The sequence below is a fragment of the Talpa europaea genome (assembly GCF_964194135.1).
Source record: "Talpa europaea genome assembly, chromosome: 4".
NCBI lineage: Eukaryota > Metazoa > Chordata > Mammalia > Eulipotyphla > Talpidae > Talpa > Talpa europaea.
Window position 1 is genome coordinate 103,874,374 of NC_140070.1, and position 27,836 is coordinate 103,902,209.

The 27,836-nt window shown below is 48.4% G+C and overlaps 1 protein-coding gene across 6 annotated transcripts in view; it reads right to left on the reverse strand.

The window, feature by feature from the left end:
• MYLK (myosin light chain kinase) overlaps positions 1-27,836 on the reverse strand; it is a gene marked incomplete at both ends in the record, with an annotated part of 170,417 nt that overhangs the window by 66,820 nt on the left and 75,761 nt on the right. For 3 of the 6 annotated variants that reach the window (XM_084232504.1, XM_084232500.1, XM_084232502.1), the window contains 6 exons: positions 2,973-3,089; positions 10,007-11,133; positions 11,559-11,630; positions 20,669-20,918; positions 21,547-21,744; positions 23,500-23,637. In XM_084232504.1, the coding sequence (XP_084088630.1) occupies positions 2,973-3,089; positions 10,007-11,133; positions 11,559-11,630; positions 20,669-20,918; positions 21,547-21,744; positions 23,500-23,637 (1,902 nt within the window). Of the gene's footprint in view, positions 1-2,972; positions 3,090-10,006; positions 11,134-11,558; positions 11,631-20,668; positions 20,919-21,546; positions 21,745-23,499; positions 23,638-27,836 lie in introns of those variants that run through there. The other 3 variants (XM_084232503.1, XM_084232501.1, XM_084232505.1) reach the window with 2 other exon arrangements.

The following is a 27,836-nucleotide window of genomic DNA, read 5'->3' on the forward strand; positions in this document are numbered from 1 at the left end:
AACAGCATGATTAAAATAGCCATATATGCTGCATTTATACAGGCTACCTCCCTTGTCTTTAAGAGGGAAACGGTAGTGTGGCTGATATAGAACCATCGATGCTCCAGAGCCATGTTTATGAGGTCTTGAACTATCATTATGTTGGCCACAGATATATGGTCTTAATGGCACTTGGCACCAATTGCGTGACAGTGAGTGACTGGCAGGAGGCAGGACCAGCCCTGCTAAGTGGCATGGAGAGGCCAGCCTGACATCAGGGTCAGCTGTGGTCTCCAGCTCTAGTGAACAAGGACCTCACTTCTCCTTGGGAGGGATACAGGCTCGACCCTGTCCAGAGGCTGTCGGCAGCTGTAGATGGTAAGAGGTTAGAAGACCCACACATGACTAGGCTTGAAAGTTCAGTCATGAGGACTTCTCAGGGCAAATTGTTCTTCAATAGATTTTTAATTCATGATCCTTTTTGAGAATTTGATGAAAAAATATAGACACTCTTTTCAGAAAAATGGTTTAATTCACAGACTGCAAACTTGGGCTGATAATTTCAAGGAAGCAGGGACCCATTGGAATTTCTAAGTTAGGGCCTGTTGCCTCAGGGAGGAGGGAGGAGCTGAGAGAATCAGGGACAGAATGAAGACATGACACCCAACCAGCTAAGTGGAGCACAAGAGGGGAAAAGGTCTGAAAACTGGGCAAGCAGTAGTAAAGGAAACTGCAGTCCTTTACTGTTTAGCTAGAACTAATAAAGTTAAATGTGGGAAGAAGCCCACCCCCATGCAGGACACTAGCATATCCCCAAGAATAGCAACAGGGAAAAGAATGGGTGTTGATGGGGCTGCCCTTTTTCTCTTTGAAAAAAACCAAACTAAACCAAACAAAATAAAACTCAGAGTCAGTTCTGTTATCTCAGCTGGCCTCCCTCGATCCCTTTACTAGCTCTTCTCCTAAGGCCCTGCTCCCAATTTTCAGCCAGAGGCTAAAACTTGCAGAGATCCCTTTGATGGAACTAAAGAGAAATAATGATGGTCACCAAGATTAGTGGACAGAGCAAGGCAATCTATTAAAAGGAGAGCAATGTATGAGCGAAAGGCCTGTAAGTTGCAGAATCAGTTCCCCAAAAAATACACTGTTGTGAAACCAAACAAAGCTTGGTATTAAAATAAACCATTTGTTGTTTCTCCAAAAGGTGCTTACATTTGCAGATAAGGAGAATGAACAGCTGTCTTGCCTTCAGCTAGCCATGTACATAGGACTCAAAAAAGAGAGGTATCCCAAAATCAGATAGCCTCATTAGCAGGCGGGTTTCCTTGGCTGGAACCATGGGTTCCAAATGTGGCCTGTAAGAAATAGACTTCTAGGGTCTGTTTTTTCACCTGTAGCACCTGTAGAGAAGGAGACTGGGCTCTGACCTGGCAACAGTCCGGGTCATACACACACACCTATGCAGAGGCTCAAAACATGTGTTTCAAACGCTCTTTGAACCGACCATACACTTTGACCCATCAAATCTGCTCCCTTACACTCAGATCTCCCGTGGCAAATACAAATTCACTGAACCCTGGGGAGACACATGCATCAACAACAATTTCAGCTTTCCCAGCGACTGCTGACAATTCGATTTGAGTTGCCAATGTGTGTTTTAAAAGATTTTTTTTAAAACTTCCTCTTCTTTTCTCATTTTCTTCATTCTTCATTTAGTTTCATAGATATCAGCTTTTGTGATTAGGAAGTGAAATGTGGCCTGTAAGAAATAGACTTTGCCCCTAGACTGGGGGCAAAGATCTTGTGGGACAGCAGTAAAACAGGTTAGGATTTTTGAACCCAAGTGATTAGATTCATTAGTCAGAACAACAGAGCTAGCCTTTGAGTTGCCTTATTTAGGCACTAGTTTCAAACGTGTCAGTAATAGTTACTAAACATTCATTTCTAGGGCAAGAAATTGCTTCCCCCAAACCATCTTTTTAGACTGTTCCAGGCAAGTAATGAGATAATAAGGAACTGGGATGTGAGGCCCAGGAGTTCCTAACCTGACTGGGCCCTCGTGGGCCAGGGAGCCTCATGCAGGACACCTTTCCTTTCTGCAAAGCGAGGGTGAGAGCCTAAACCATCAGAGGTTTGTTCTACTTCCCAGTCTCTACTTTTTTTTTTTTTTTTTTTTTTCTTTTTTTTGGTGGGACCCTCGCTGGCGGCCGGGGAACAAACCGGCGCTACAGAGGCTGCGGGCAGTCTCGCAGCCCAGCACTCAACCACTGCGCCACCAGGGGAGGCCCCCAGTCTCTAATTTTAAACTCCACATAGAAGAGAGAAAAAAGAATCACAAATATACCACCTGCTTTCTCGAGGACAAATCCAATTCCTTCCAGCCTGGGGCCGCCCCTTCCTCACGGGGAGACTACACACGGCCTTGCAGGCAGGCCTCTGTTCCCACAGGTCTCTTCCTCTCCCTCTGTTACCATTACTACTTTTTTTCTTTTTGTAAAGGCAGCCCTTTCCCCTCTCCCCAAAGACTCAGCCCCCAACTCACCTCCTCCAGGAAGTCTCCCCACATAGACCCCACTCTGCTCTCTCCTCTTGGTCTGTGCTGCCAGCACTGACACTTCTTTGTTGTGGCTTGTAAGACACTATGTGGTCATTTTCCTGTGGGTGTGTCTTTTCTCCTCCTGTCTGGTGCCCAGGCTTTCCTGCTTAGCAAGGTTTTTCACATCAGGGGTTAGGGCTGGGGAGGGGGGAATCGACAAGGTGGCAGCTCTGCCTCCCAGTTGGGGTGGGGCAGGACTGAGAGACCACATAAATCATCAAGCAGGGCTCCCCCTTTCCTTCCTGTCTCATTTTTGTAAGAGATGGCTTGACACCCACAAAATAAATGCCTTGGGTGTGAATGACAGCCTCAGATGCAGTTCTGTTCAGGTCTGGTGGGCAAGGCAGGCTGAGAACTGGGACTCCATGTGAGGTAGTGGTGGGTGGGCATGACCTACCTTCCACAGTGACTTGGCAGGAGCATTCAGTCTGGCCGGCGGCGTTCTTGGCCACACACTTGTATAAGCCTTTATCCTCCGGCAGTGCCTTCTCGATGGAGACAGAGCAGCGTGAGCCTGGGGAGCAAAAGGCAGAACAGTTAAGTGGCCCAAGTGTGGCCTTATGTAATACCGACCTGGCTCCTAGAGCACAGCAGGTGTTATTCACTTGGGAAGCTGCTGGGAGTCCTGGGGGGAACTAACCCTCCTTGCCAACAAAGCCAGGGCACTTTTTGCCAATAACCTAAGTCCTTAAATATCCCCCCTCCTGGTACCCTAGGAGGCTGAGAGAGAACTCATAAGAGAGTTCTCTTATGAAGACATAATGAAAAAGTACAGAAGGCAGAGAAATAATCTCTGCCTTTGGAGAATATCCAATACCATAGAAGGATCACATAGTCATAGGCCCCAGAGAGGGGGCTGTCACTAAGAAAGATAAGCAGGTGCCAGGCACCGGTGTACAGACTGTGTGAGGAACAGTGGTAGGTGGGGAAGCTCTGCCCAGCTTATAGCACTGATGCTATAAGGGACTTTTGGACAAAGAAGTGGGAAGGGGAGGGCAGAAGTCTCTGCCTAGCGATGATGCTGGCCTGTGGGAAGATATATTGGGAAGAGGTGACTATAGCCTGTGACTCCAGAGCTGGTTTTTCCAGAACAGTATTTGAGCTGACAATGGTGGCCAAGAGAGGGCACTGGGCTGGGAGGGGGGCACTTGGGATTGCCTCTCTCTAATGCAGGGCCTTTTAGTCACCACAGAGAGGGGCAGAGTGGCCTTCTGCCCCCAACCAGCGCCCAGGTTTACCCTTATCCCAGTCTCCCTCTTCTTGCTTGGTTGAGGGGAGAGGAGCCAGGCTTGGCACACACAGAAATCTGGGGTCTGGTCCTTGGCCATCCTAGCTCTCACATCCCAGGCCTGGCTCCTTCTCTGGAAGGTTTCCTTTGGGGTGTGTGGAGAGGCCAGCTGAGGACTGAGCCTGCTGAGCCAGGCGGGAGGGGGTGGGGGCGGACAGCAGTCCCCGATTTCCTGCCTTCAGACACACAAACAGGCTAATAGCATGGCATCCTGCCCAAAGTTGCCCCCGTCGTCAGGGCAGCAGTCACCAATGAGGAGGACAGAGTCAGAGCCTTGCATCCTGAGCCATGTGCGTCCTGCTGTCCAGAGCCAACGCTTTGGCCACCCCCTCTCCCAGCTTCCAAGTACAGGCCCAGTCACTAGCCCAGAATGGACAAAGTTGTATCCATTAGTTGGGGGCGAGGCCAGAAGGAAGGCCAACAGGCATTGCTCCTCAAAGTACCCCACCCCCATTAGATAGATATGCAGGCCTGACCAACAAATACAAGGATGTTCAGACAGAGGAAGGATGATGACAGTTCTGCCCAGAAAACTTCACTAAGGCTGGAAGAGAACAAGAGGCATGAGAGGTCCTTATTTCTCGGCACCCAAGTGCTGCTTTACAGAGGAGACCTTAGTTCTACTGGCCACCTGGGGCAGGATGGGTGATCGGTACCAACTTCCTTCTCCTAGTCATATAGAACCTGCCTCTCAGGAAAAACCTAAGGGGGAGGGGAGGGCAATGTGGCAGCATCTCTTCCCACTGTGGTCAGGAGATGGCATTTGCAGAAACTGCCACAGAAAGGATTAAGGTTGAACTTTTGGGAAGTCATTATGAGAATGAGAACCGTGTGCACAGGAATGGGCAATGAGGGTAATGCTCTTCTGGACAGAGAAATTGCCATTCATCTGAGAGGGCAGCAGAAGGCTGTGTGACCTCTGGTTTCCAAACTCCAGGCTTGGAGGAAATGGACCCCATCTTGCAATTTTTCCTCAGACTGAGGGTAAGGTTGTGGTGGGGGGCAGATTCCCCGCTCCTAATGAACATCCTTGCTGCAATCTTTGACTTTGTTATTTTAGCCCCCAGCAGCTGTTAGCCTCAAACCAGAACAGACTGCAAAGACTACGGTGAGACCACAGGGAGAAGTGGAGTATCAAGATAAAACCCTTGCTCCCTCACCCTGGCCCCTCGCTCGCTCCCCGACCCAGGAGAAGCGCCGGAGCAGCCAGCTTTTCCAAGCCACCCAAAGCCTGGACCCCTGGCCATGTGCATGAGTGGGCTGGGGGAGGGCCCCCAGGCAGGCTTGGAGGTTGGGCTAGCCCAGAGTGAAGAATCTGGTATTTCCTGTGGGATAGCATATTCCTGACCTCCAGAAGGAAAACCGTTTCCCAGCATTTTTTTTTTTTTTTGAGAGTCTCAGCCTGGTGGGGAATTTTGGGCAGGAGGTGAGGGGGATGGGAGCGGTTACCACAGAACCAAGAATCCAATGACTGACTCTGCCAGAACTGTCTCTGGAGAGCTCCTCATGGCCATAGAGTCTGAAAATGCTCTACCTTTCTCCTTTGCTGAGCACGTGGGGAGAGAGAAGACAGGGTGTGCGCAGTGGGAGGGAGACCCTGTGCAAGGCTGCCCTGGCTGAGCACTGTCCCCCTGACCTTGTGCAACACAAGTCTGGGGAGTGAGACGCAGCTCCCAGTCGCCCCCACAGAGATGATGTCTGCCATGTCACCTCTAGAGGCCCCAGGCCATGTGAACCTCCTCTGTGCCCTGAGTTCACCTTGATGAAAGCACGTCTCACAAGGCCATTGCTGAAACACATGCCCGTCCCCCACGCTCACTCTTAGAGGGCAGTGACGGACCTTGTCTCTTCTGAATTGTTTTTCCTAAGCCTGGAATGCAGTCACAGTAAAAAAAAAAAAAAAAAAAAAAAAAAAAGCCATTTTGAAAATGGCCAAGGCCTATTTATGCAGCAGGTGGTTTGGTAGGGCCTACGAAAGAGAAAGCCACAAACATTTAATCAAATACAACCTACTACTAAAAAAGATAGTAGAGTTTAGGGAAAAAAAATCCTAGCTGGGTGTTTGAGTGGAGTTTGCATCCTACAAGAGGGCTAGACTCTCATCTTGCATAGAGTAGGTGCTGCACTGTGTTTTGTAGAATGTTTTGAAAAAAAACCTTTGCAGGATCCCACACACTACAGGCAATTAAAAATGAATCATTGGTTGACAATAGCAACAAAAATGAATCCTCATTGCTAGATTGGGAGAAATGCCAGAAAAGAGGCCGGGCTGGAGACAGGAAGCCAGCATGCAGATGAAAGCACTCTCAGCAGCAGCACAGGCTCCCGTTGGCTCCCACTGTCCACTCTGCAGTGAGGGCAGTGGACTGAGGTCCAGACAGGGCCTCCAGTAGGCCCGGAGAGTGGAAAGGAAAGTCCATGCAGGGGGATTCAGGAAGAGGAAGCACATCTCCACAAACCCCTCCCAGAACTAACAGATTACTCCAACCCACCGTCGCACCACTTTCACTCAAGAGGGGCTGACATCATCTTATCTCAGGGGAGGGACCTTTGGGCTGGGTCCCAGCCAAGCCACAGGTCTCAGAGAAGCCCCTGTGAAAACTATAAAAAGATGCCTACCATTGTAGGTACACAGATACACATGTTGATGGGGGCATGTGTACAAGGGTCTCCTGCAGCCAATGACCAGTGATAAAGGCCTTGGAGGGTGTTCTGGAGGAAGGACTCTTGATCTTAGGAGACATGACAGAATAGGGTTCAGTTCAGCGAAGCAAGAAGTGTTCTGCATCAGGGGGGCAGAAACAGAGAGGATGCTGGATGGGGCGTGAAGAATGGAAAGACCTCCTTAGCCACCATCTACCTTCCCTACAGCCCACCTCAAATCACCAGCTTCCTATTTCCAGTGATGCCACTGCTGTGAACCCAGACAGCTAGACACTGACACTCAGTGTTTTCCACTCCTTCCTCTTTACCTTCCTGCCCTAACCCCTGCCTGCACTTCCAAGCCAGGCAACAGGTTCTGTGAACTCTGCCCTTGCTGTTTGAACTGGTTATGTCCTCTCTGTGCCCACTGCTATCTTACTAGTCCAAGCCCCAACACCTTTCTCCCCATCCTCTGCAGTAGGTCCCTTGCATGTCTTTGGCTATAGAGTCAATCAAAATCCCTAGCCCCCCGATTTGTATACATTGGTCCTCATCCAAAAACTTTACATGATTCCCTATTGCCTTTAGAACTGAGTTCCTCAGCATGATATAGGATGGAGATGGGGCCATGCCTCCCTCTCCAACCCAGACGTGCTGGGAGCAGGGCTGCCTTTGGTGCTGGTGCCCCTACCACCCCTCTTTCCTGCTAGGAATCCTGCCTGCCTTCATGGTTCAGATCAAGGCCAGTTCTTTCACCATAGCCTCTCCCTGCGCCCTGGCACTCAGCTCACTCTCCTCCTCCCAGCAGCACTTGGAGGAACAGTTTTATCACTGCCAGTGGGTATCCTCTCCTTCCAGATCTATTGAGAGCAGACCCATTCGCACCCCTCAGAGTGTCCTGTCCTCTGCAGTGGGGCTGCTGAAGTGCAAGTGATAAGGCTTTAAGATAAAGTTCCTCCTGGGGCCCATGTTTCAATGCCAGCCTCTTAAAGACTTAGAGAACTAAGCTTTAGAAAAAGGAAAGCGACAGAGTGGGGGTGAGATTTTGACAAGGCACTCTCCTTACAGCAGCAAGGCAGACAGGCCCGTGTCACAGTCTGCTTTCTCCACTGCAGTGAAGATACCAGAAACCTGGGAAGCTCAAGGCACCGCTGCTCTTACAGCCTCTTGACAACTGTTGAGTGTTAAGGAGTAATAGCCAGGATATTTTCCCTTGACTGACAAAGCTGACATATTCACAAGAATTAACGAAGAGGTAACATGGTATAGTGTCCTAGACATTGAAATAATTGCCTGAATTCAAATCCCAACTCAGGTACATAGGAGCTCTGCAACCTTGGGCCAGGTACTTCTCTGTTAGATGGGCAGTATAATAACAGTGAGGTTTAAGTAAATGAGACCTGTAAGATGCTTAGGACAGTGTCAGACACACACTATTCAAAAATGTAAACTTACTTTTTAAGGAGAATGGTAAATTTTTTTTTTTTTTAAAGTTGGCTTTGGGACTGTCCTCATAACCCCCTCCTACCCGCCTTTCAGTCTGTTTCTCCTCTCCTCATGCTGGCCTTCCTCCTTTTAATCATTTCTTCTTCCTCTGCTTTGGACCTAAACTGTCCTTTTGAGATGGTGTCTATGGGAGGCGATGCTGGAGTAGTGGGGTCTCTCCACCCTCCAACACTGACCAGCAGACACAGACTCAAGGGAGAGCAGGTGATGCCTCGTAGCTCAGGTGTGCTTTTGAGCCCGGGGCTCAGGTCTGTTAACAGTGCTTGGCTGAGCAGATTGCTCACAAGCAGCTACTGGCTCAGGTTCTGTGCAGGCTTAGGGACAGCCCTCAGCTTCTGAACATCAGTTTCCCTGAGGTTGGTGCAGTCACGGACCTCACTGTGCAGGTCTGTGACCCCACATGTGCCAAGGATGTCAGGTGCCCACCCTCCATCCTGCCCAGAGCGATCGGCACAGAGTAACCTGGGAAAGATTATAGGTCAAGGTTTTGGATCTGTCTTACCAAAGGCTTTCCAGCTGGGAGGGGCCTATGTGGGTGACACGGAAACTGTGGCACCTACTCCCCCCAGGCATTTCACTCCACCATGGTTATTAATCCTCCAGGCCCATCTGTGTGTGAAACCCAGAGACAGGGGGATGGAGAAGATAACTTCTGGAGGACCCTGCCAATTTGGGGATATCCAGGTTAAAAAAGTTATCATGTCAACACATGAGCAGAAAGTATTTCTCTCTCATGGCCAGTCTCCCCTATACTCCTTCAGATTTAGATTCAAAACATTCAGCTGTTGAGGATTTGCTGTCTGGGACACAGAGGGAAAAGAGAAACTTGATCATGAGCTGAGAGGGTTGCTACTAACTTCAAATGCTTCATTCTGGGCTTGAGGAGGAGGAAAGGAAGTGATGAGGGGTGAGGGAGGTGAGTGGGTGCAGAGGATGGGCAGGAAAACAGCGCAGTGGGGCAGTGTCAGTGACAGCTGATCTGTCACTGTTTGAAAGGGCCTGTCCACTCGGGTCTCTGCTATGGCGGCCCTTTGCCGCTCAAGAGTAAAATGCCATTTCCCAGGGAGTTTTGTACCCTGCCCTGTCCAGAGTCACCAGCACCATCCTCAAGCTCAGACCAGACTCTATTCTAGTGCTGACAACTTATGTCTCCACCAGAGGGGAGCAGGCCACCAGAGTGGGGTGTGGGAAGCCTGCTGGCCTTGGAGCCCCTTCTGGGCTTGGGATTTACAAAAAACATTTCAAACCAAATTGAGGATCCAGGGGAAATGGCCCTCTTGCTCCATCTCTTCTCTAGGTGTAAATTGGCTCATCTAAGAATTCCAGACCCCCCAGAGGTCCCAGATGGTAGGATTTAGGGCCCCCCCTTCCCCCCACCACCCAAGAATGTGAAATACCAGCAAACAAAAGTCTCATCCAAATTAGGAAGCGAGTGGCTCTGTCTGCCTGTGAGTATGTGTGCCGTAGGGGCTCTTCGGGGTTTTTAGCTTTCCCCACAAGTCCCTTCAAACCCACAATGTTACTGAGGCTTAAACTGTTGTTGATCCCAAGTCACAGTCCTGTGTCATCCCGTCATTGTACACCCTTCCCCAGACCTAGAATATTGCTGCAAAAGCAGCTTGTAGCTCAGAGCCTCTGGTCAGTTCCAGCCCCAGGAACCCCATTTTTAAGCCAGGGACCCAGAGCTGTGGGGCAAAGCCAAGGCTCACGTCTGTGTGGAGGAGCCCTGGCCGGGGGTGATATGAGCGGGCTCTGCCAAACATGCCAAGAGCTGAGCCTGTGTCACTGGACCACATTCTCACCCTTGTCTCCTAAGCATGACTGTGTGCCAGAGGACCCTGAGCAGGGGACTGACCTTGGGAGGAAGGGTGCACAGAAGCTGCGTATTCTCCCCCAGCTCTAGGCTGTGAGCAGTGATCAAGCAAGACCAAATCCCATGAGCTGAATGTGGCCCTGGCACAGAGGGGCCCCCCCCCGCCCCCATTCCTCATTACCTTCTTGGGAGAGGATGATAAACTTGGTGGTCTTGAGTGTCTTTCCATTCAGCATCCAGGTGATTGTAGCTGGAGGGTCAGAGGACACCTGGCACTGGAGGAGCAGCTTCTCACCCTCGGCCACATGGACATCTTGTAGCTTCTCCTTGAAGGTTGGGGCTGTTCCTTGGCTTTCTGTCTTTTTTTCATTATCTGTGGCCCCTGCATGCCCTGCCTTGCAGTTCACATCATTCTTAACCTCCTTCTTGAGTTCCTCTTTTCCAGCTGGTTTCAGGGTCTCAGCAGGCTTGGCATTGCCCACAGGTTTTAGGGTCTCTGCAGGCTTCGCATTGCCCATGGGTGTCAGGGTCTCAGCAGGCTTGGCGTTACCCACAGGTTTTAGGGTCTCAGCAGGCTTAGCATTGCCCACAGGCTTTAGGGTCTCAGCAGGCTTAGCATTGCCCACAGGCTTTAGGGTCTCAGCAGGCTTAGCATTGCCCACAGGTTTTAGGGTCTCAGCAGGCTTGGTGTTGCCCACAGGCTTCAGGATTTCAGCAGGCTTGGCGTTGCCCACGGGCTTGGGACTTTCTACCGCCTTGGCATTCAAGGCCTCAGCATTGTTGCTACCATTCTCTGCTGGTGGTTTTTTCTTGCTGCCCAGCACTGAGCGAAAATCTGGGGTGGCAGGTTTTGGAGCTGGTACTTTCTCTGGCACAGGGGTCTTGGGGGTCCCCTTCTTGGCCAGGACAGAACGGAAGTCCACCTGCTGAGGGCTATGCACCTTCCTCTCTTCCTCAGACACAGTCTTTGGCTTCACTTGCCGCTGCAGGTTGGCGCGGAAATCCATCTGCTCGGCTGGAATCTCCTTCAGGTCTTCTTCCAACAAGGTCTTGGTACTCACCTTCTTCCCCAGGAGGTCACGGAAGTCCAACTGCTCCACCTCCTGCTGGCGGATCGCCTCCTCTGTGTGCTGCCGTGTCTCCACACGCCTCTTCAGCACCCCACGCACGTCCTCACTGTCCTCCTCTGGCCAACCCTGCCCTCTTGCTGGCCAGCCGGGCCTCAGGGTCCCGTAGCAGTCACCACCACCACCATCAGCACCAGCTCCTTGGCCACAGAGGCCCGCACAGCTGGCAGGCTCCCTCCCCCTGCAACCAGTGAAGGGAAAAAGGAAAGTAGCAGGAGGAAAAGGGGCTGGGTAAGAAACGTCAGGGGAGAGCAAATCCCTGAGGGAGGAGGATAGAGAGGGGGGGCAGAGGGGTGGGGGCTGGCCAGGCGGTGTTTATAGAAGGGAACATTGGTGAGAGACGCTTGCTTGCTTAGTTGGTTTGCTACATCGGTAATGACTCCAGTAGCCTTATAAGGGTGTATGCAAAAAAAAAAAAATTCACCCCCTTCTCCTCCCCTTCTCTCCCTCCCTTGTTCCCCTTCCAATCTCTCCCTCTTGGCTCAAGCAGCCTTAGCTGGAGGATACAAACAATCTGGGGTTGTTGGTGTGGCCTGCAGGGGCCAGGAGGAAGGTGGGTGGGTAGTGGCATAGGGCCCGACTGGGCAGCTCCTGGGGGGCACTCACCATGGGAGGGCACTGGCAGGGCTGTTCTGCAGCATCAGGGACACCTGGCAACTGCATTCGCCAACCTGGTTCCTGAAGATTCAAAAGATCAGTACAGATCAAGGGGTTCTCTGGGCAGAGGGCCTACTCAGCCTAGGGCCGTGAAGAGGGCAGGGTGAGCATGGTCTTGGCGCCAGGCTGGCTGGGTGGCTGCCAGAGAAGATGGGGCCATGGGCTTAGCTGTGACCCTGAAACATATATCCCGGACCTGGATTTAGGGCAGGGTTCCCAACTCCTGACTACTCTTTATTTTCCCAGCTCTTATTTAAAAAAAAAAATTTTTTTTAAAGACTCTTTTGGACAAAATCTAAGATTGGCAGCCCAGAAGTAGGAATAGTTTCTGTAAGTATATTATAAGAATAACACTATCAATCAGTCGCTCTATTAATATAAGAAGAGTCAAGACCAGACTTGCGGAGGTGGAGCAGCCTGGTCTGTGAGTCTGGGTCCTGCCAGGGACCTCCAGTCTGACCCGTGCTTCCTTAATACAGAGGTGATTACTTCCCTCTTGCCACAATGTCCCTCCGAATGTGATCTCCCCGCTGCCCCACTACTCTTGACATGAAAACACCCTCCAATCCCTACCCATTAGCTAATGCCCTAGTTCAGAATTTTTTAAATCAAAAACCTAAAATGCTCCCCCCCCCACACACACACAGGTGGCCCCTTCTCTTTCTCCTTCAGGTGGGGAAGGCTCTGGGGTCTTCAAGCCGCTGTAAATACTGTTCAACCCTCCCCATGGTGTAGGGCAGCCGAGCGCCCTCCACTCAAGGCAGGGGCTGCGCCACACTTGGGTGCAGGGTGATGAACAGCGACTCCTTCCTCCGCCCCACAAGGCTGCCATCTGCTGGCGTGTCTAAGCCCTGACCGCTCAGGGGAAGGGAAGAGGGCCGATCCCTGAGCCCAAGGCCACTCTTCATGACAATAACCAAAACCCAGCAAAAATAGTACCTTCAGCTGGAGCGGCTGCCACAGCCACGCCATTCTTGCACCCACAACATCCCAGTGAGGCACTGAGCACTCTGATGCTGAAGAGAGGGGAGGACAGGAGACTGGGGGGTTAGCTGTGGCAGTGCTGGGTGCCCCCGTCTCTCTGGATGTGGGTCTTAGGCAACAGGCCCCAGCAGGTTAGAGGCCTGCACGTGTGTCAGATCCTACCACAGATGTGCCAAACTTTCTGACTGGGTCCTTACATAGTGCATCTCACTTACTCTCATGATAGCTCTATGAAGTCGGGATCAGCACCGTTTTTATAGGTAAGATAAATAAAACTTAGAAAGGCTAAGTAAGAAATTTGCCTAAGTTCACAGAGGTAACTAGCAGGAAGAGGGGCTGGGACCCAGTTCTGCTGTAATTATAGACCTGTGCCCTTCCCACCCCATCCCACAGTGCTTATCAGTATACCAATGTATTCTGGGCTATGTGCATGCTTGTGTTTGTCTTCATGCATATGTATGTACCATCCACATGCACGGATACACACCCATGTGGGGTCTACCCCGTGGTCACCTGCATGACCATGTGTGGGAACCAGGCACCTGGAAAGACAACTGAGCAAGTGTTCATGTAGCTCTGCGGATGCCTGTGCAGATCTACTTTACCTCCCAGGAGGGGGCCAGCTCCGGGTCTGACACTGGCATCCAGCAACACCCAGGAGTCCTTAGGTGTCTCCTTCGTGCCAGGCCGTGGGGAGGCTGGGAGGACCTTGGGGCTGAGTATTCAACACTTAAGGCTGTGGGGCTTCTGTCAATTTGTAGAATAACCATGAGGAGTCATTTGGGTATGAGGTTCAGCTTCCTGACACCCCACTCCTGCCAGGCTGCTGGTATCCTTAAGCCATAGTTTTCCCACTATTCTTTCAAACAGGGTGGGGTGCCCCCCAGGTTGGTCTGGGCATGAGGACAGGATGCCCAAGGGCTATGTTTTCCCAGAAGCCCTTCTCAACTGCTCAGCTGAGTTTCCTCCTGTCACAAGTAGAAACAGAGCCCAGATGCAGAAATCAGGAGCAGACACAGACCAGATGGCCCTGCTTTACCTTAACCAAGTCCCACTGAGGCTTTAAATGGTGGGGCACCCTGTCCCCTGAGGGTGGTTAGCTCTGTTTCCCCACGGAGGAAGCAGGTAAGGGCTTCTGTTGTTCCCATTGCTTGCTGCTCCACCCACTTCCATCCTCACCTTCAGGCGCCTGGGCAGTGGGAGGGGGTGGGCAGAAGTTGGAGAACTAGTGGTGCATGACTGGTACCTGTGCCGTGGATCATCCCTGGGGATGACCTTGGGGCAACTATTTCTACAGCCATACATTTACATCTCTCCTGGGCCTTTAAGGTAAATCATGGGTTCATTCAGATCCTACAAAAGTCAGAGGGGCCTGTTGCCTAAGACCCACAGATTAGAGAACTGAACCAGTCAGGCAGACTGGGCATCATCTGTGCTGTCTGTACATACTCACAACAAAGTCAGGCCTGGGGCTGAGCTTGAGGCCTCTACCCCCACATCCAACCCAGATGCTGCCACAGAGAACATGGGGCTACCACCCTAAAAGCTGCTGCCCCTTTTACAAGCTAACAGAGCTCTTTTGGCTCCCATCTCTCAAGCTCTGAATAAGAAGCCCACTCTGGTTACAAAGTTCTGGACCCTGTCCCACTCTGAATCATCCATCTCTGGAATGGATTTTAGATGCAAAATTAGTTTAAAGAACTAATTTCCCAGCAAGTATCATCAATCTTTCAAATATTTCAGCTGGAATTTGGAGCTGACTTTTTCACATTTTCCCTTTTAGTTCAAGACAAGATCTAAGGAAGCGGTCAAGAGGTAGAAACTACCCACCCGTATCTACCCCACAACTGTAGCGGGAACAAGGAGAACCTGCCCCATCTTGCCTCCAACCTTGCTTCCTCCAGACATCCAGTCTTCTTCCCTAAAAGACATTCTCTCCTGGATCTAGGTCTGATTTCTGTCATGAGAAAAGTTGGGGGTGGGGGAGCCCTGGTAGGCCTGGCGCACAGGTCCACGAGAACTTTCCATGGCTGCACTCCTTCTCAGCAGGGGACAAAGCCAAGACCAGGCCACAACCTCCCAAGGGAATGAAGAGGCTGGCCTTTGGGGAGGGAAAAGGGGTGAGGGCTGTGTGGATGAGGGATTCCAGTGAGCTTCCCAGGTTCCCCCAAGTTCCCAGTGCACTCGGAAGAACCAAGGACCAGGGCCTCCCCGGTGGCACAGTGGTTGAGCGCTGGGCTGTGAAGCTGCCCTCAGCCTCTGCAGCGCCAGTTCGATCCCCGGCCACTGGCGAGGGTCCCACGTGGCGCAGCAGACCTCTCCTGCCATGCCCGCTGCTCCCCTCAGCAGTGTACTTCGTCAGTCTGCCTGTTCTGCTCCCCACTCTGGCTCTGGTGAATTCTCTCTCACCCTTACACGCTTCTGACTGTACCCAGTGCTTGTATAAATAAATAAATAAATCTTAAAAAAAAAAAAAAAAAAAAGAACCAAGGAACGGAAATGCATGTGATTTGAATACCAGGAGAAGGATTTCAGGCTGGGCTCTGCTGCTCGCCTTTGGGTCACCATGAGCAAGTCTGTGACCCTGAGACCTCAGTTTCTCCCATTAATAAAAGAGAAGGAGGCTAGAAAACTTCTGAAGTCCCTTCCAGCTGGGACAGTCTATGTTTTATGACTGTCCCCAACTGGCCCCAGACAGTCTGCCTACCGACCTTCCAGCGCAGCCCTCTGCTCTGGCCTGGCGGGCTTCCCGCCGCCCTTCCATTTGCTCTTCCCCTACCCTCTTTTGCAGCCTATCCAACATGCCCTCAACAGCCAAGCCTTTACTATTCATTGACCAAGTCTCAGCCTTTCTTTTTCCCCTCAAATTTCCACGTAACTTTCATCTCTTCTGGGATGTCTGCTTGACGAAAACAAGTGTTGTACAAAGCACCACTCCTTCCATGTAGACAAGCCATCTATTCTCACGCATACATAACCAGTCACTATTTGTGCTGGTCCAGGAGAGGAAGTGTGTATCTCCTCTCTATTTAGGAGGTAGAGGTGCCTTTCTGATGACAACAGCTTGGTGCACAAGGCAGAGCTCTTGGTGTGTTCTGAGCCCAGTGGTACTAGGACAACCAGCCAGACCACAACCATCTCACCAATTGACCACCGACACATCATCAGCTCAGCTGAGATTCAGCGAGCCTTGCCCAGATCAGCAGAATGCCACAGACTCCTGAGAGGTAATAAATGGCTGTTTTTAAAAGCCACTAATATGGGGATGGATTTGTTATACAGCAAAAACAAACTGATGAAAGTATAAAGCACATGCCCAGAAAGGATGGGGTTTAGTGTTTGCTGCAGGAACAATGCTCCATCACAGCAGTAGCCTTGGCATGCAGCGCCAGCCTAGTGGCAGCTCAGAAAACTAATAAATTCAGCATGGGCAAATGGTTCCCATAGGAGCATAAGCAATTGCCAAGTTGTAATGGTTGGACCTTCCCAAGCTAAGGCAGGTCTGATGATCTTGGGGATGTGCAAGATCGAGGTGTAGCTACGTGCTCTTCAACGCTTCTACCAACCCTAGGAGCTGGCGCTTTCTCTCTGTCAAACCCAGGATTGGCATGAGATTCTTCTTCTTCTTTTTTTTTTTTTAGATAATAAATTTTATTGTTATATTCCCCATACAATTGCAGCCCCCCCATTCTGACCCCCATCCCTCCCCTCCCGCCCCCGCCCCCCTAAAAGTGTCTCTGGTTCATAGTTTTTTGTTGATTTTGATTTTCACTTTCTTATAGTTATTCATTTTCCTGGTCCCTTATTTAAGTTTTCTAGATTCCTGCTATGAGTGAGACCATCCGGTATTTTTCTTTTTCTTTTTGGCTTATTTCGCTGAGCATGATCCCTTCCAGCGCCATCCATGTTGCTGCAAATTGCATGTGTTTATCTTTTTTGAATGCTGAGTAATATTCCATGGTATATATGTACCACATCTTCTTGATCCAGTCATCTATTTTTGGGCATTTGGGTTGTTTCCAAAGCTTAGCTATTGTAAACAGTGCTGCTATAAACATAGGGGTGCAGGTGTTCTTTGGAATTGATGTTTCTGTGTCCTTTGGGTAAATACCTAGGAGTGGAACTGCTGGATCATATGGAAGCTCTATGTTTAGTAGGTCCAGAAATCTCCACACAGCTTTCCACAGTGGTTGGACCAGTTTGCACTCCCACCAACAGTGCAGAAGAGTTCCTTTTTCTCCACACCCTCGCCAACATTTGTTGTTGCTAGTTTTTTTAATATGTGCCATTCTCACTGGTGTAAGATGGTATCTCATGGTAGTTTTGATTTGCATTTCCCTGATGACAAGTGATGTTGAACATTTTTTCATATGCCTGTTGGCCATTTGCATTTCCTCTTCAGAGAAGTTTCTTTTTAGCTCTTCTGCCCATTTTTTGACTGGATTATTTTCTTTGTTGTTGTTGAGTCTCATCAGCTCTTTGCAGATTTTTGTGATCAGTCCTTTATCATTAGTGTTGGGTGCAAAAATGTTCTCCCAGTTGGTGGGGTTTCTCTTTGTTTTTGTTATTGTCTCTTTTGCTGTGCAGAAGCTCTTTAATTTGATGTAGTCCCAGCTGTTTATCTTTGCCTTCACTATCACTGCTTTGGGTGATGTGTCTGTAAAGATGTCTTTGATGTGCAAATCACGTAGTGTTTCGCCTATATTTCCTTCTATATATTTTATGGTTTCAGGTCTTATGTCTAGTTCTTTAATCCATTTTGAGTTGATTTTTGTGTATGGTGTGAGGTAGTGGTCAAGCTTCATTCTTTTGCATGTAGCGACCCAGTTTTCCCAGCACCATTTATTGAACAAACTTTCTTTGCTCCAATGCATAGTCTTTGCTTCTTTGTCAAAGATTAGTTGACCATAAATCTGTGGGTTTATTTCTGGATTTTCTATTCGATTCCATTGGTCTGTATGTCTGTTCTTGTTCCAATACCATGCAGTTTTGATGATTATGGCTTTGTAGTATAGTTTGAAGTCTGGGAGTGTGATGCCTCCATTCCCTTCTTTTTTTTTCAGGAGAGCTTTGGCTATTCGGGGTTTTTTGTGATTCCATATGAATTTCATCAATAATTGTTCTATTTCTTTGAAGAATGACATTGAAATTTTGATTGGAATAGCATTGAATCTGTATATTGCTTTTGGAAGGATGGCCATTTTAATAATGTTTATTCTTCCAATCCATGAGCAGGGGATGTCTCTCCATTTCTTTGTGTCTTCTTCTATTTCTTTTAACAGTGTTTTATAGTTTTCTTTGTATAGGTCCTTTACCTCTTTTGTTAGATTTATTCCCAAATATTTGATTTTTTTTGTTTCAATAACAAAAGGGATGGTTTTTTTGATTTCTTCTTCTTCAGATTTATTGTTTGTGTATAGGAAGGCTACTGACTTTTGCGTGTTGATTTTGTATCCTGCCACTTTACTGAACTGATTGATGAGTTGAATTAGCTTTTCTGTGGAGTTTTTGGGGTTCTCTATGTATAATATCATATCGTCTGCAAATAGTGATAGTTTGACTTCTTCTTTTCCTATTTGGATTCCTTGGATGTCTTTTTCTTGTCTTATTGCCCTGGCTAGGACTTCCAGTATTATATTGAAAAGCAGTGGTGAGAGTGGACATCCTTGTCTTGTTCCAGATCTTAATGGAATTGCTTTCAGCTTTTCACCATTGAGAATGATACTGGCTGTTGGCTTGTCATAGATGGCCTTTATGATGTTGAGGTATGTTCCTTGTATCCCAAGAATTTCAAGGGCTTTTATCATGAATGGGTGTTGTACTTTGTCGAAAGCTTTCTCAGCATCTATTGATATTATCATATGGTTTTTATATTTCTTTTTGTTGATGTGTTGGATAACGTTGATTGATTTTCGGATGTTAAACCATCCTTGTGTCCCTGGAATGAATCCTACTTGGTCGTGGTGAATTATCTTATGGATACATTGTTGGATTCTGATAGCTAAAATTTTATTGAGGATTTTTGCATCAGTGTTCATTAGGGAGATTGGCCTGTAGTTTTCCTTTTTTGTGTTGTCCTTGTTTGGTTTTGGTATTAGTGTAATGTTGGCTTCATAAAACGTGTTTGGTATTGTCCCTTCCTTCTCAATTTTTTGGAAGAGTTTGTGATGGATAGGCACTAATTCGTCTCTGAATGTTTGGTAGAATTCATTTGTAAATCCATCAGGTCCTGGGCTTTTGTTTTTGGGGAGGTTTTTGATTACCATTTCAATTTCGCTAATTGTAATTGGTCTGTTTAGGTGTTCTATTTCTTCTTTATCTAGCTTTGGGTGATTGTAGAGTTGTAGGAATTTGTCCATCTCCTCTAGATTGTTAAACTTGTTTCCAAATAACTGTTCATAGTAGTTACTGATTATTCTTTTGATTTCTGCTGTGTCCGTTGTGATTTCTCCTCTTGCATTGATGATCCTGTTTATTTGTGCTTTCTCCCTTTTTTCCTTTGTGAGCCTGGCTAGGGGTTTGTCTATTTTATTGATTTTTTCAAAGAACCAGCTCTTGGTTTCATTGATCTTTTGGATTGTTTTTTTTAGTTTCAATTTCATTTATTTCTGCTTTGGTTTTTATTATTTCTTTTCTTCTACTGGTTTTGGGGTTTTTTTGTTGTTCTTTTTCTAGATCTTTGAGCTTCGAGATTAGGTTGTTTCTTTGCGTTCTTTCTTGTTTCTTGATGTGAGCTTCTATTGCTATATATTTTCCTCTTATTACTGCTTTTGCTGCATCCCATACATTTAGGATATTGGTGTCCGGCATGAGATTCTTCTTAAATGCAGAACATTTCTGAATTAACAAATGCTGACTGAGGGCCAGACAGGTAGTAGGCATAAGGAGCACAGAAGCATGCCTTCACGCGCTTAAAAGCATCACATCCCGGGCTTCCCCTAGTGGCACAGCGGTTGAGCGCTGGGCTGCAAAGCTGCCTGCAGCCTCTGCAGCGCTGGTTCGATCCCCGGTCACCGGTGAGGGTCCCACATGGCACACAGACCTCTCCTGCCGCACCCGCTGCTCCCCTCAGCAGTGTATTTCGTCAGTCTGCCTGTTCTGTTCCCCACTCTGGTGAATTCTCTCACCCTCCCGCACTTCTGACTGTACCCAGTGCTTCTATAAATAAATAAATAAATTTAAAAGAAAAAATAAATAAATAAAAGCATCACATCCCACATGACCTAGCAAGACCTTGAGGGACTGAAAAAAGGAGTGGGGTCACTCAACTCCCTGTGGTGGCTTTAGAATACCTTCAAATTCTTTGCTATTTTCTCACCAGAAGGTGGAATTTAATTCCTTTTCCCCTTGAGTGTGTGCTACACTTACTGGCTCACTTCTAGTTGAGACGGGAGAGATAATGATGTGACTCTGAGGGCGGGTCATAAAAGACATGTAGGTTCTGCCTTGCACTCTTTCTTGGATCCCAGCTCTGAGGAAGCCAGCTACCCTAAAAACACTGGGCAGTCCATGGCTGGGTCCACATGGCCAGGAACCAAAGCCTCCTGCCATCAGCCCTGTGAGTGAGCCGCCTTAGAAGTGATCCTCCAGCCTTACTCAACCCAGCAGACAACTTCACTGGGAGCTCACCTAAGACCCTCAGCCAAAATCATCTAGTTTAGCTACTTCAAACTCCTGACCTACAGACACTGTGAAATCAAACTGTTTTCAGCTACTATATTTTGGGGTCATTTGCTACACAGCAATAGATAACTAATACATTCCCTCAATCCTCTTGCTTTTCCAATTCTAATCCATTCTTCCTTCCTTCATATCCCCCCACACACCAAATAATGGGAGAACAAAGGCCAGATGTCATAAGACAGAAGACTCTGGGAACTGAGCTCAGAAGAGCAGGTTTTCAGTGTGTAGTGGGAGAGATGAAAACACTGAGACTGGCCTTTCTTTACCTTGAAGCCCAAGTCCCACAATTTTTAGTACCTCCTCTGGCTTTCCAGTTCTAGGTAGGGACTTTGATAGGAGGTAGGGATTTAGGGGGTAGAGGTGCAGGAAGTCGGTAGGACATGCAGACTCACTTGAGCAGGATCTCATACTGGCCCGCGTGCCAGGGCTGAACATTCTTTAGAACCAGGGTGAACACATCCTCATTCTGTAGCACCTCGAAGTGGCCAGTGTCTTTGGAAAGGGCTTTGCCGTCTCGGAGCCAGTGCACGGTGGGAAAGGGGTCACCAGCGATGGCGCAGGAGATGAGGACACTCTGGCCCAGGGAGGCTGTCACCGAGCGAGGCTTGCTGATGAACCAGGGCTGGGTGCCATTCTGAGGTTCTGTAAGTTGGCACAGGGTTGAGTGGGGGGGCGGTCTTTAGAAGACTGCACCCACTCAACTCTCCACGACAGTGCAAGTCTTAAGATTTTCCAGAAAGTAAGCTTGTCTAGAAACACTTTTATTAGATATACAAATATGGCACACCCTTCATGGTAAATCTGTCTTGCTTTTGGAGACTATTATTACCATGAATTTGTATATCCAAAGCATGGGGAGCCCAGAAAGGCTACCTGAGCTAGGCAGCAATGATCTATATCAGATGTATATGATTTAGAGTTGTCACTTTATGTGTGATTTTATAGGTTATTGTGTCTGTGTTTCAGGGGGGAATAGGAAGCTATCACTGCCAAATCACTAAGTGTATTAATGATTGTCTTCTAGTGCTCCAAGCAGCTGGTCATCAGCAACCCAGAAAAGGCAGGGGCTCCAGAAGGCAAGGAAGGGCAGTCCCACTCAAAGCCTGCGATATAGGGCAGGGAGATGGTCTCCAGGATTGTGATGGGACGGAGGATGCACAGGTCTGGTGGGAGCAAAGCAGCCTCATGTGGTTTCCCCAGATTGCTTTTGGAGAGACCAGGGCACTTCCTCCCAGCCCCAGCCCACCCCTGATCACCTGGTTGACCTTACCTTGCACTGTGAGCACGGCTTGGGTGCAGACCTTCCCAGCACTGTTCCAGGCTACACAGGTGTAAGTGCCTGTGTCTTCAGGGAACACCTCCTGGATACAAAGGCTGTGCTGAATGCCTTGCTGTTCAAAGTGGAAGTCCTCGGACTCCTGGATCTCATTCTCGTTGTGAAGCCAGATGACCTCAGGGGGCGGGTTCCCTGAAAGGGAGGAAGGACAGCAGAACTGGTCAGGCAGAGCTCCTCAGGACCAGGCAGTGCCTCTGCACTGACTACTATGACACTGTAGCAAATACTCTATTAAACTTGCTATGTTCCAGTTTCCCTATATGTAAATGAATTTAACTCTGTCTATTCTAGAGCCTTCTTAGGAGGATCAGATGAGTTATTAAGTCTCCCTTAGTAGCCTATTCAAAGCATCTGGCACAAAGAAAGTACTTAATGCGTGTTTATTCTAATTATCATGACTTAATAACAGATTTGGGGAAAACAGAAAGTATCCAGAAATTAAAAAAATATGATTTCAGGGATGGAAAAGAAAATGCAGGAAGTATGGTTGCTAACATCTGAGTTTGTACTACTTAGTAATACTGAGTGGGCACAGGTCACTGCATTGGACAGGCCTCAGGCTCTGTGCTGCCTCACTGGGCACATGCTTTGAGACAAGGCCATGGTAACCACACAGTGGCCAATATTCCCCAGAAAAAAAAGGTGTTTCCATTTCACTTTGTTACCATACAAACGTGTAAGGGTGAAGGTGGACTCCAGCTATGATCAGATTTCAGACCCTGGTTCCTGGTGGATTTCACTTTTGGCTTTTTTTCCCCCATATTTTTAATTATTTTTTAAATTATATATATATTTTACATCATTTTTCATTTTTGCACAATGTATGCATTTTCATCTTGGTTATAGTCCCCATATTATTCCCACTCCTCCCTTGTTTTGATCCTACTCCCTCTGTCCCCCCTGTAGTGTGTCTCTGGTTTATAGTTGCTTGTTGGTTTTGATTTGGCTTTTTGCTAGTCTGTTTTCCTGGGTGGCTTCTGGTAATTTGTGGGGATATAAAACAATGGCTACTTGTGAGTGTTTCCTCTGCCTAGAGCTGAGTGAGCCCTTGGGATGAGTGCTCAGGGAGGCTGGGAGGCATAGGCTGGAGACCTGAGGAGAGAGGAGACCTCCACTGGTCTCCTAGAGGCTGGGGGCAGAGCACCTCAATTGCAGTCAACTTCAGGACTCAGTGAGCTGAATGGTACATATGGACAGGGGCAGGGGCCCTCCAGCCTGTGGGAGCAGGAGTTCATCCGGTTCCTCGAGAAGATGAGTCATGGGTTCTCTCAGAGCTCATTCTTACTACTTCTGAGGCTCAAGAGGAACTGAAACCCTGAAAAGCCACCTGTAGACTGTCAAAGGGACAAATCTTAAGCATTGAACAGGAAACTCTGGATGCCCCAGGCATGGCCTCCAGTCGGCAAGTCTGTGCCAGTAGACTCCCCAGGCTTCTCTTGCTGGCTCCTAGCAAGGACCATGCATCTCAGAAGGCCTGCCAGTCACATGATCCTGTCACCCAGCTCCTGTTTCAGAAGGACCTCTGCTCCATCTTCTCATCTTAATATTTGACAGGCAACTGCGAAAATCTTGTGATAAATGGGAGTTCTCACCTCATCTGGTTTTGTCCTAGGGTTTAACATCCTAGGCTACACCAACTACACCGTTTTCAAGTTGATCCCTCACACCTCTAGCTCTGGTCATCTTCTTCCCCTGGACCACTGAGCCTTGAAGCCAGAGAAAGCAGAAAAGAGAGACCAAGAGACTCCTCTTTTTTGGATCCACTGACAGCCCCATGCTGATTTTGGGGGTGGATCCGTGATTTGAGCAGAACATTAGGGAGCAATGCCCCATTGGACCCAGGCCCGTCTTCACATACACTCCGAGGACAGAGATGCAGAGACACACCTGACACCTGGACTGTCATGGTGACCTGACTTCCATCCATAACTCTGAGATCAGAGAGGCCTCGCAGGAACTGGGGCACAACAGGCTTGCTGGGAGCAGCAGACAGAAGGTATTCACTCTTCCTGTCACTCTTCTTCTCTGCGTGGCAGAAACAGAAATTGCATGGGGTGAACATTCACTCACTCATTGAACAGACACTAGATGACCACTTGGCACATTGCCGCACAGAGGTTCAGGTTCCCACGAGAAAAGGACTGCTCACAGATAAGGAGTTTGGGGAGGTCCTGGAACCACTGGGAACAGGGCCTGGCTTTAAGTACCTCAAGAAAGACAAAGTCACAACACTCAGCTGGATGTCTAACATTATAGACTCATCATCCAGGTGCTGGTGTTGGTGAGGAAGTGGGACAACTGGAAACTTCCCACACTGTAGGTGAGAGTGTAAGATGGTGAAACTCTTGAAAACAGTTGCGCAGTTTCTTTAAAAGCAGCCAAACACACACTGTCCCTAATAGCCAGTCATTCTACCCCTCTGTACTTACACAAGAGAAATGAAAGCACATATTCATCCAAGACTTGTACATAAACCCTCATAACAGTGTATGGGACCCAATTGGAAACAACCCAAATGACCACTAACAAGTGAATCAATAAACAAATTTAAATAGCCAATGAAATACTACTCTGCAATCAAAAGGAATGGGCTGACCAAATTCAAAAATACATTGAGGGCCTCCCTGGTGGCACAAGGGGTTAAGCACCGCACTATGAAGCAATCTGCAGCCTCTGTAGCGAGGTCGATCCCCGGCTGGCCAGGGAGCAACCCGCATGCCTCGCCCGCACCTCCCCTCAGCAGTGTATTTCAGTCAGTCTGCCTGTTCTGTTCCCCATTCTGTCTCTGGTGGATCCTCTCACCCTCCTACCCTGGCATCTCTGGCTTGTGCCCCAGCTCTTAGATGCATAAATAAAAAAAATCTTGAGAAAAAATACATTGAATAAGCAATCAAAGGAAGAATACATACTGGATAATTCCATTTATACAAATTCCAGGAAATGCAAAATACTGTGATAGAAAGCAGACTCGTGGTTGTCTGGGGGCAGAAGTTCGGGGTGGATTGTAAAGGGGTGTGAGAAAACCTTTGAGAGTGATGGAGAGGTTCATTTTTTAAAATTGTGGTGAAGATTTCAAATTAAACACCATAAATATATGCACTCTTTTGTACATCAATATTACCTTCATACAAGCTGGAGGGGGAAATCACTCTGAGAGAGGGAGGAAACATACCAGAGAATAAAACCCAAAAACTGGATTAACTCTGGGTTCAGGGCAGGCCCACTCACTCCTATTCAACTCTCTGGGGGAGGTGGGTAAACAAACAGGCTTTCCATTATTCCTGGAATCTCCCCAAGCTGGGCCCTGACCTGTTCCAAGTGAGCTGAGGGGTAGGGACAGCAAAGCAGCTAAGCTGCCTGCCTCCTCTGTTCAGGACAACCTTGGCTGACCAGTCTCTGACCCTGCCCTTTGTCTTTCAAGGTAATAGCTTTGATTTTCTGTAATTCCCTTTCAGCTTTTCTGTTTTTGTCTTTGGGTGAGGCTAGAAGTAAGAGCAGAGATGGCTAGGATAACTTAACTTTAACTTAAACTCTAAGTTTTGGGGAAAAGGGACTCTGATATTTTGTGTTCTTATAGCAAATACCAGATGTAACAAATACAGATCTTCTCCAGGAAGCCTGAGCTGAGGGGGCACATTTCCAGGGTGCTTTACACACTGGAGGAAGGCCTATCTCTAAATTTGCTGTCACTGAAAACAAAATACGGCCCCCAACAGAGCTCTTCTGTGTAGCCTCTGGGAATGAGGCTGGGGAGAGGCTAGGAATACCCCTAAGAGGGGAGAAAAACTAGCCCCAGGCAGGAGAAGTATGAAGGGCCTAAAGCCATCAAGGTGGGCCACCCCCAGGCTCCATGAGGGACGATGGGCTTTCAGGCCTGCCTTTGACAGAGGAGTGACCAGGTGGTCCTGGTCTTGGCAGAAGGTCCCAGGAGTGGGCTGGTGGGAAGGACTGGGGACAGTATTGGAAATACATAGATCTCCTTTCTCTGGCTGGGCTGCAGTGGCCAGGAAAGCCTGCTGCCTCAGGAGAGTTGAGGAATTTCCTGTCTTGCACAGACTGAGAAAGCTTGAGGACAAAATGTTTTCTCATCTCCAGAGTCCCCCTGTTCCCCGCCTCTTGGCTGTCTCAGCCAGAGTGCCCAGCATGACAGAGCTCTGCACAGATGGGCTCCTGTTCCTAGGTGCTATGGGAGCATCACAAACTCCAGATCCTTCTCTTTCAAACTGGAGGTGGTCTCCTTTCTGCCTCCCAACCTTTCTTGGGTCTCCCCACTTCTTAGTTTCCTGGCCTGGGACTTCAGCTAAGCCACATCATCCTGTGGGTTGCTGTCAGTGGGAATAAAAGCTTATCTGCACTTCCCTCTCTGAGAGGTTGCCTGGGCACTGCTTCCCACGCAGCAGCTGGAAATCCTGGCTGTGAGGTCAGGGCCTGGCCTCAGGCAAGACCCTGCCTCTCTGAAGCTGAGCATCCTCATCTGTACACGGGGATAATCACTCTCTCTAGCTCAACAGCCTCATCACTATCAGTGATAACTCCGTGTGAGGCTGGCACGCGAGCTGACTCACACTATTCACTTGGGCTCAATTACTTGGTGGGTTTATCAGCAGGAAAAGAACAGAGACTGGGCCCTTACCCAAGGATTACAGACTCATTTTTATGTAACCTGAGGCAAAGACTGTTGGGAAGACAAAGCGTTGCTAAAACATATCATGGGATGTATCTAAAGTAAATTAGAAACAAACCTGTGCTGCACTCCCTGTAGGAGAGAAGACAGAGTGACTGTATTTGTGGGAACACACCCTGGGGTGGGCATTCAGTGCCAGTGTCCCCCCTCATCTCTCACCCTGTTCTTTCTTCCCCAAAGCCCAGCAGCAAGAATGGAGGGAGGAGGGACCTGACAGAGTAAATGTGCAAAATTGACCTGTCATCAGACTTGTGGTTTGGGGACATGTAGGGGGATAGTGAACAGAGCCGAGAGAATGGCTGAGTCATCCCTGATTTCTTCATGGGGTGAGAAAACCAGCCAACCTTCCCTACAAACACACCGTACTGGGATTAAGGATCCAGTGAGGATCTTGGCTTTGGGCTAGTGGCTTTCCTTAGGCCCAAGAAAGTTTGCCCCTGAAGCCCCAGGGGCAAACTCAGCACTCCCCTTTTCTGAAAGAAAGGCCAGGAATAGGACACACTTAGGTGAAATGGTCTGTCCAAGGTCCCAGAGCCAGTCCCAGGCAGACCTGGAGTGCATGCCCAGGCCTTATGAGGGCAAGGCCAGTATGCTCTGGGGGCCAATCTCTTCCAAGGGAACCAGCTTCTCCAGTGGTACCCATGGGGATCTCTCCATGAAGACCAACATTATCTACTGACCCACAGCTGAGACCCTTGCCAAGGGAGCGAAGCTACAGCAGAGCAGAGGCAGCCAGGTAAAAAGGGCAACTGCATGTGTGTGCATTTCATTTAATTCCAAAGGCAAGCAAATTATTCTGGTGCATCTGTGTCTTACACAGTATGCATCAGTTTATGCTCACTCTTGTGTGGACTTAGACAAAATTAGAGCAGACGGATGGAAACTGGAGCTCTGGACTCACAGCTCTAGCTGGGTGATCTGAAGCAAGTTCCCCAACCTAAGCCTCAGTGTCTCTCCTCTAACTTGATGATAATACAGTTACCATCAATTTTTGATGATAATACAATATTGATAGGTGAGATGTACCTATCATCAGGATAATGAATGATAAATACTGCAGGGTTTTTAGATGATTAAAAGAAATAATATTTTAAAATAGCTAGGACAATGATGAGCACACAATAGTATAAAAATAAATACTTTGTGCCTTTTCTAACCCAACCAATTTTGGGGGTACGGGGGTTGAGAAAATGCAATCTGACAATAACTGCAATGAGAAAAGTCTCCCAAACCAGGATGTTCACATTTAATCAGTCAGAGGTCTGAATGGGAGTTATCTCAGCTGCCTCTAAGATAATCATAGAACAATAATTTCTTAACAAAGTTTAGCACTGCACCATTCTGAAGGGTGTCCGTGGTTAAATTGGTGTTACCTTGGCGTAGTTGAGTAGGGCAAATTGTGTCCCCTTTTACAGTGGAAGATCCCAAACTCAGAGAAACTGGCCTGTCCCTAGATCTCAGGGTTGACGTGGTCCCTGGGGTCCTGGGTTCAGCTTTCTCCTCTGTCCTGAGGACGGAGGCTGCTCATCTAGATTCCCCA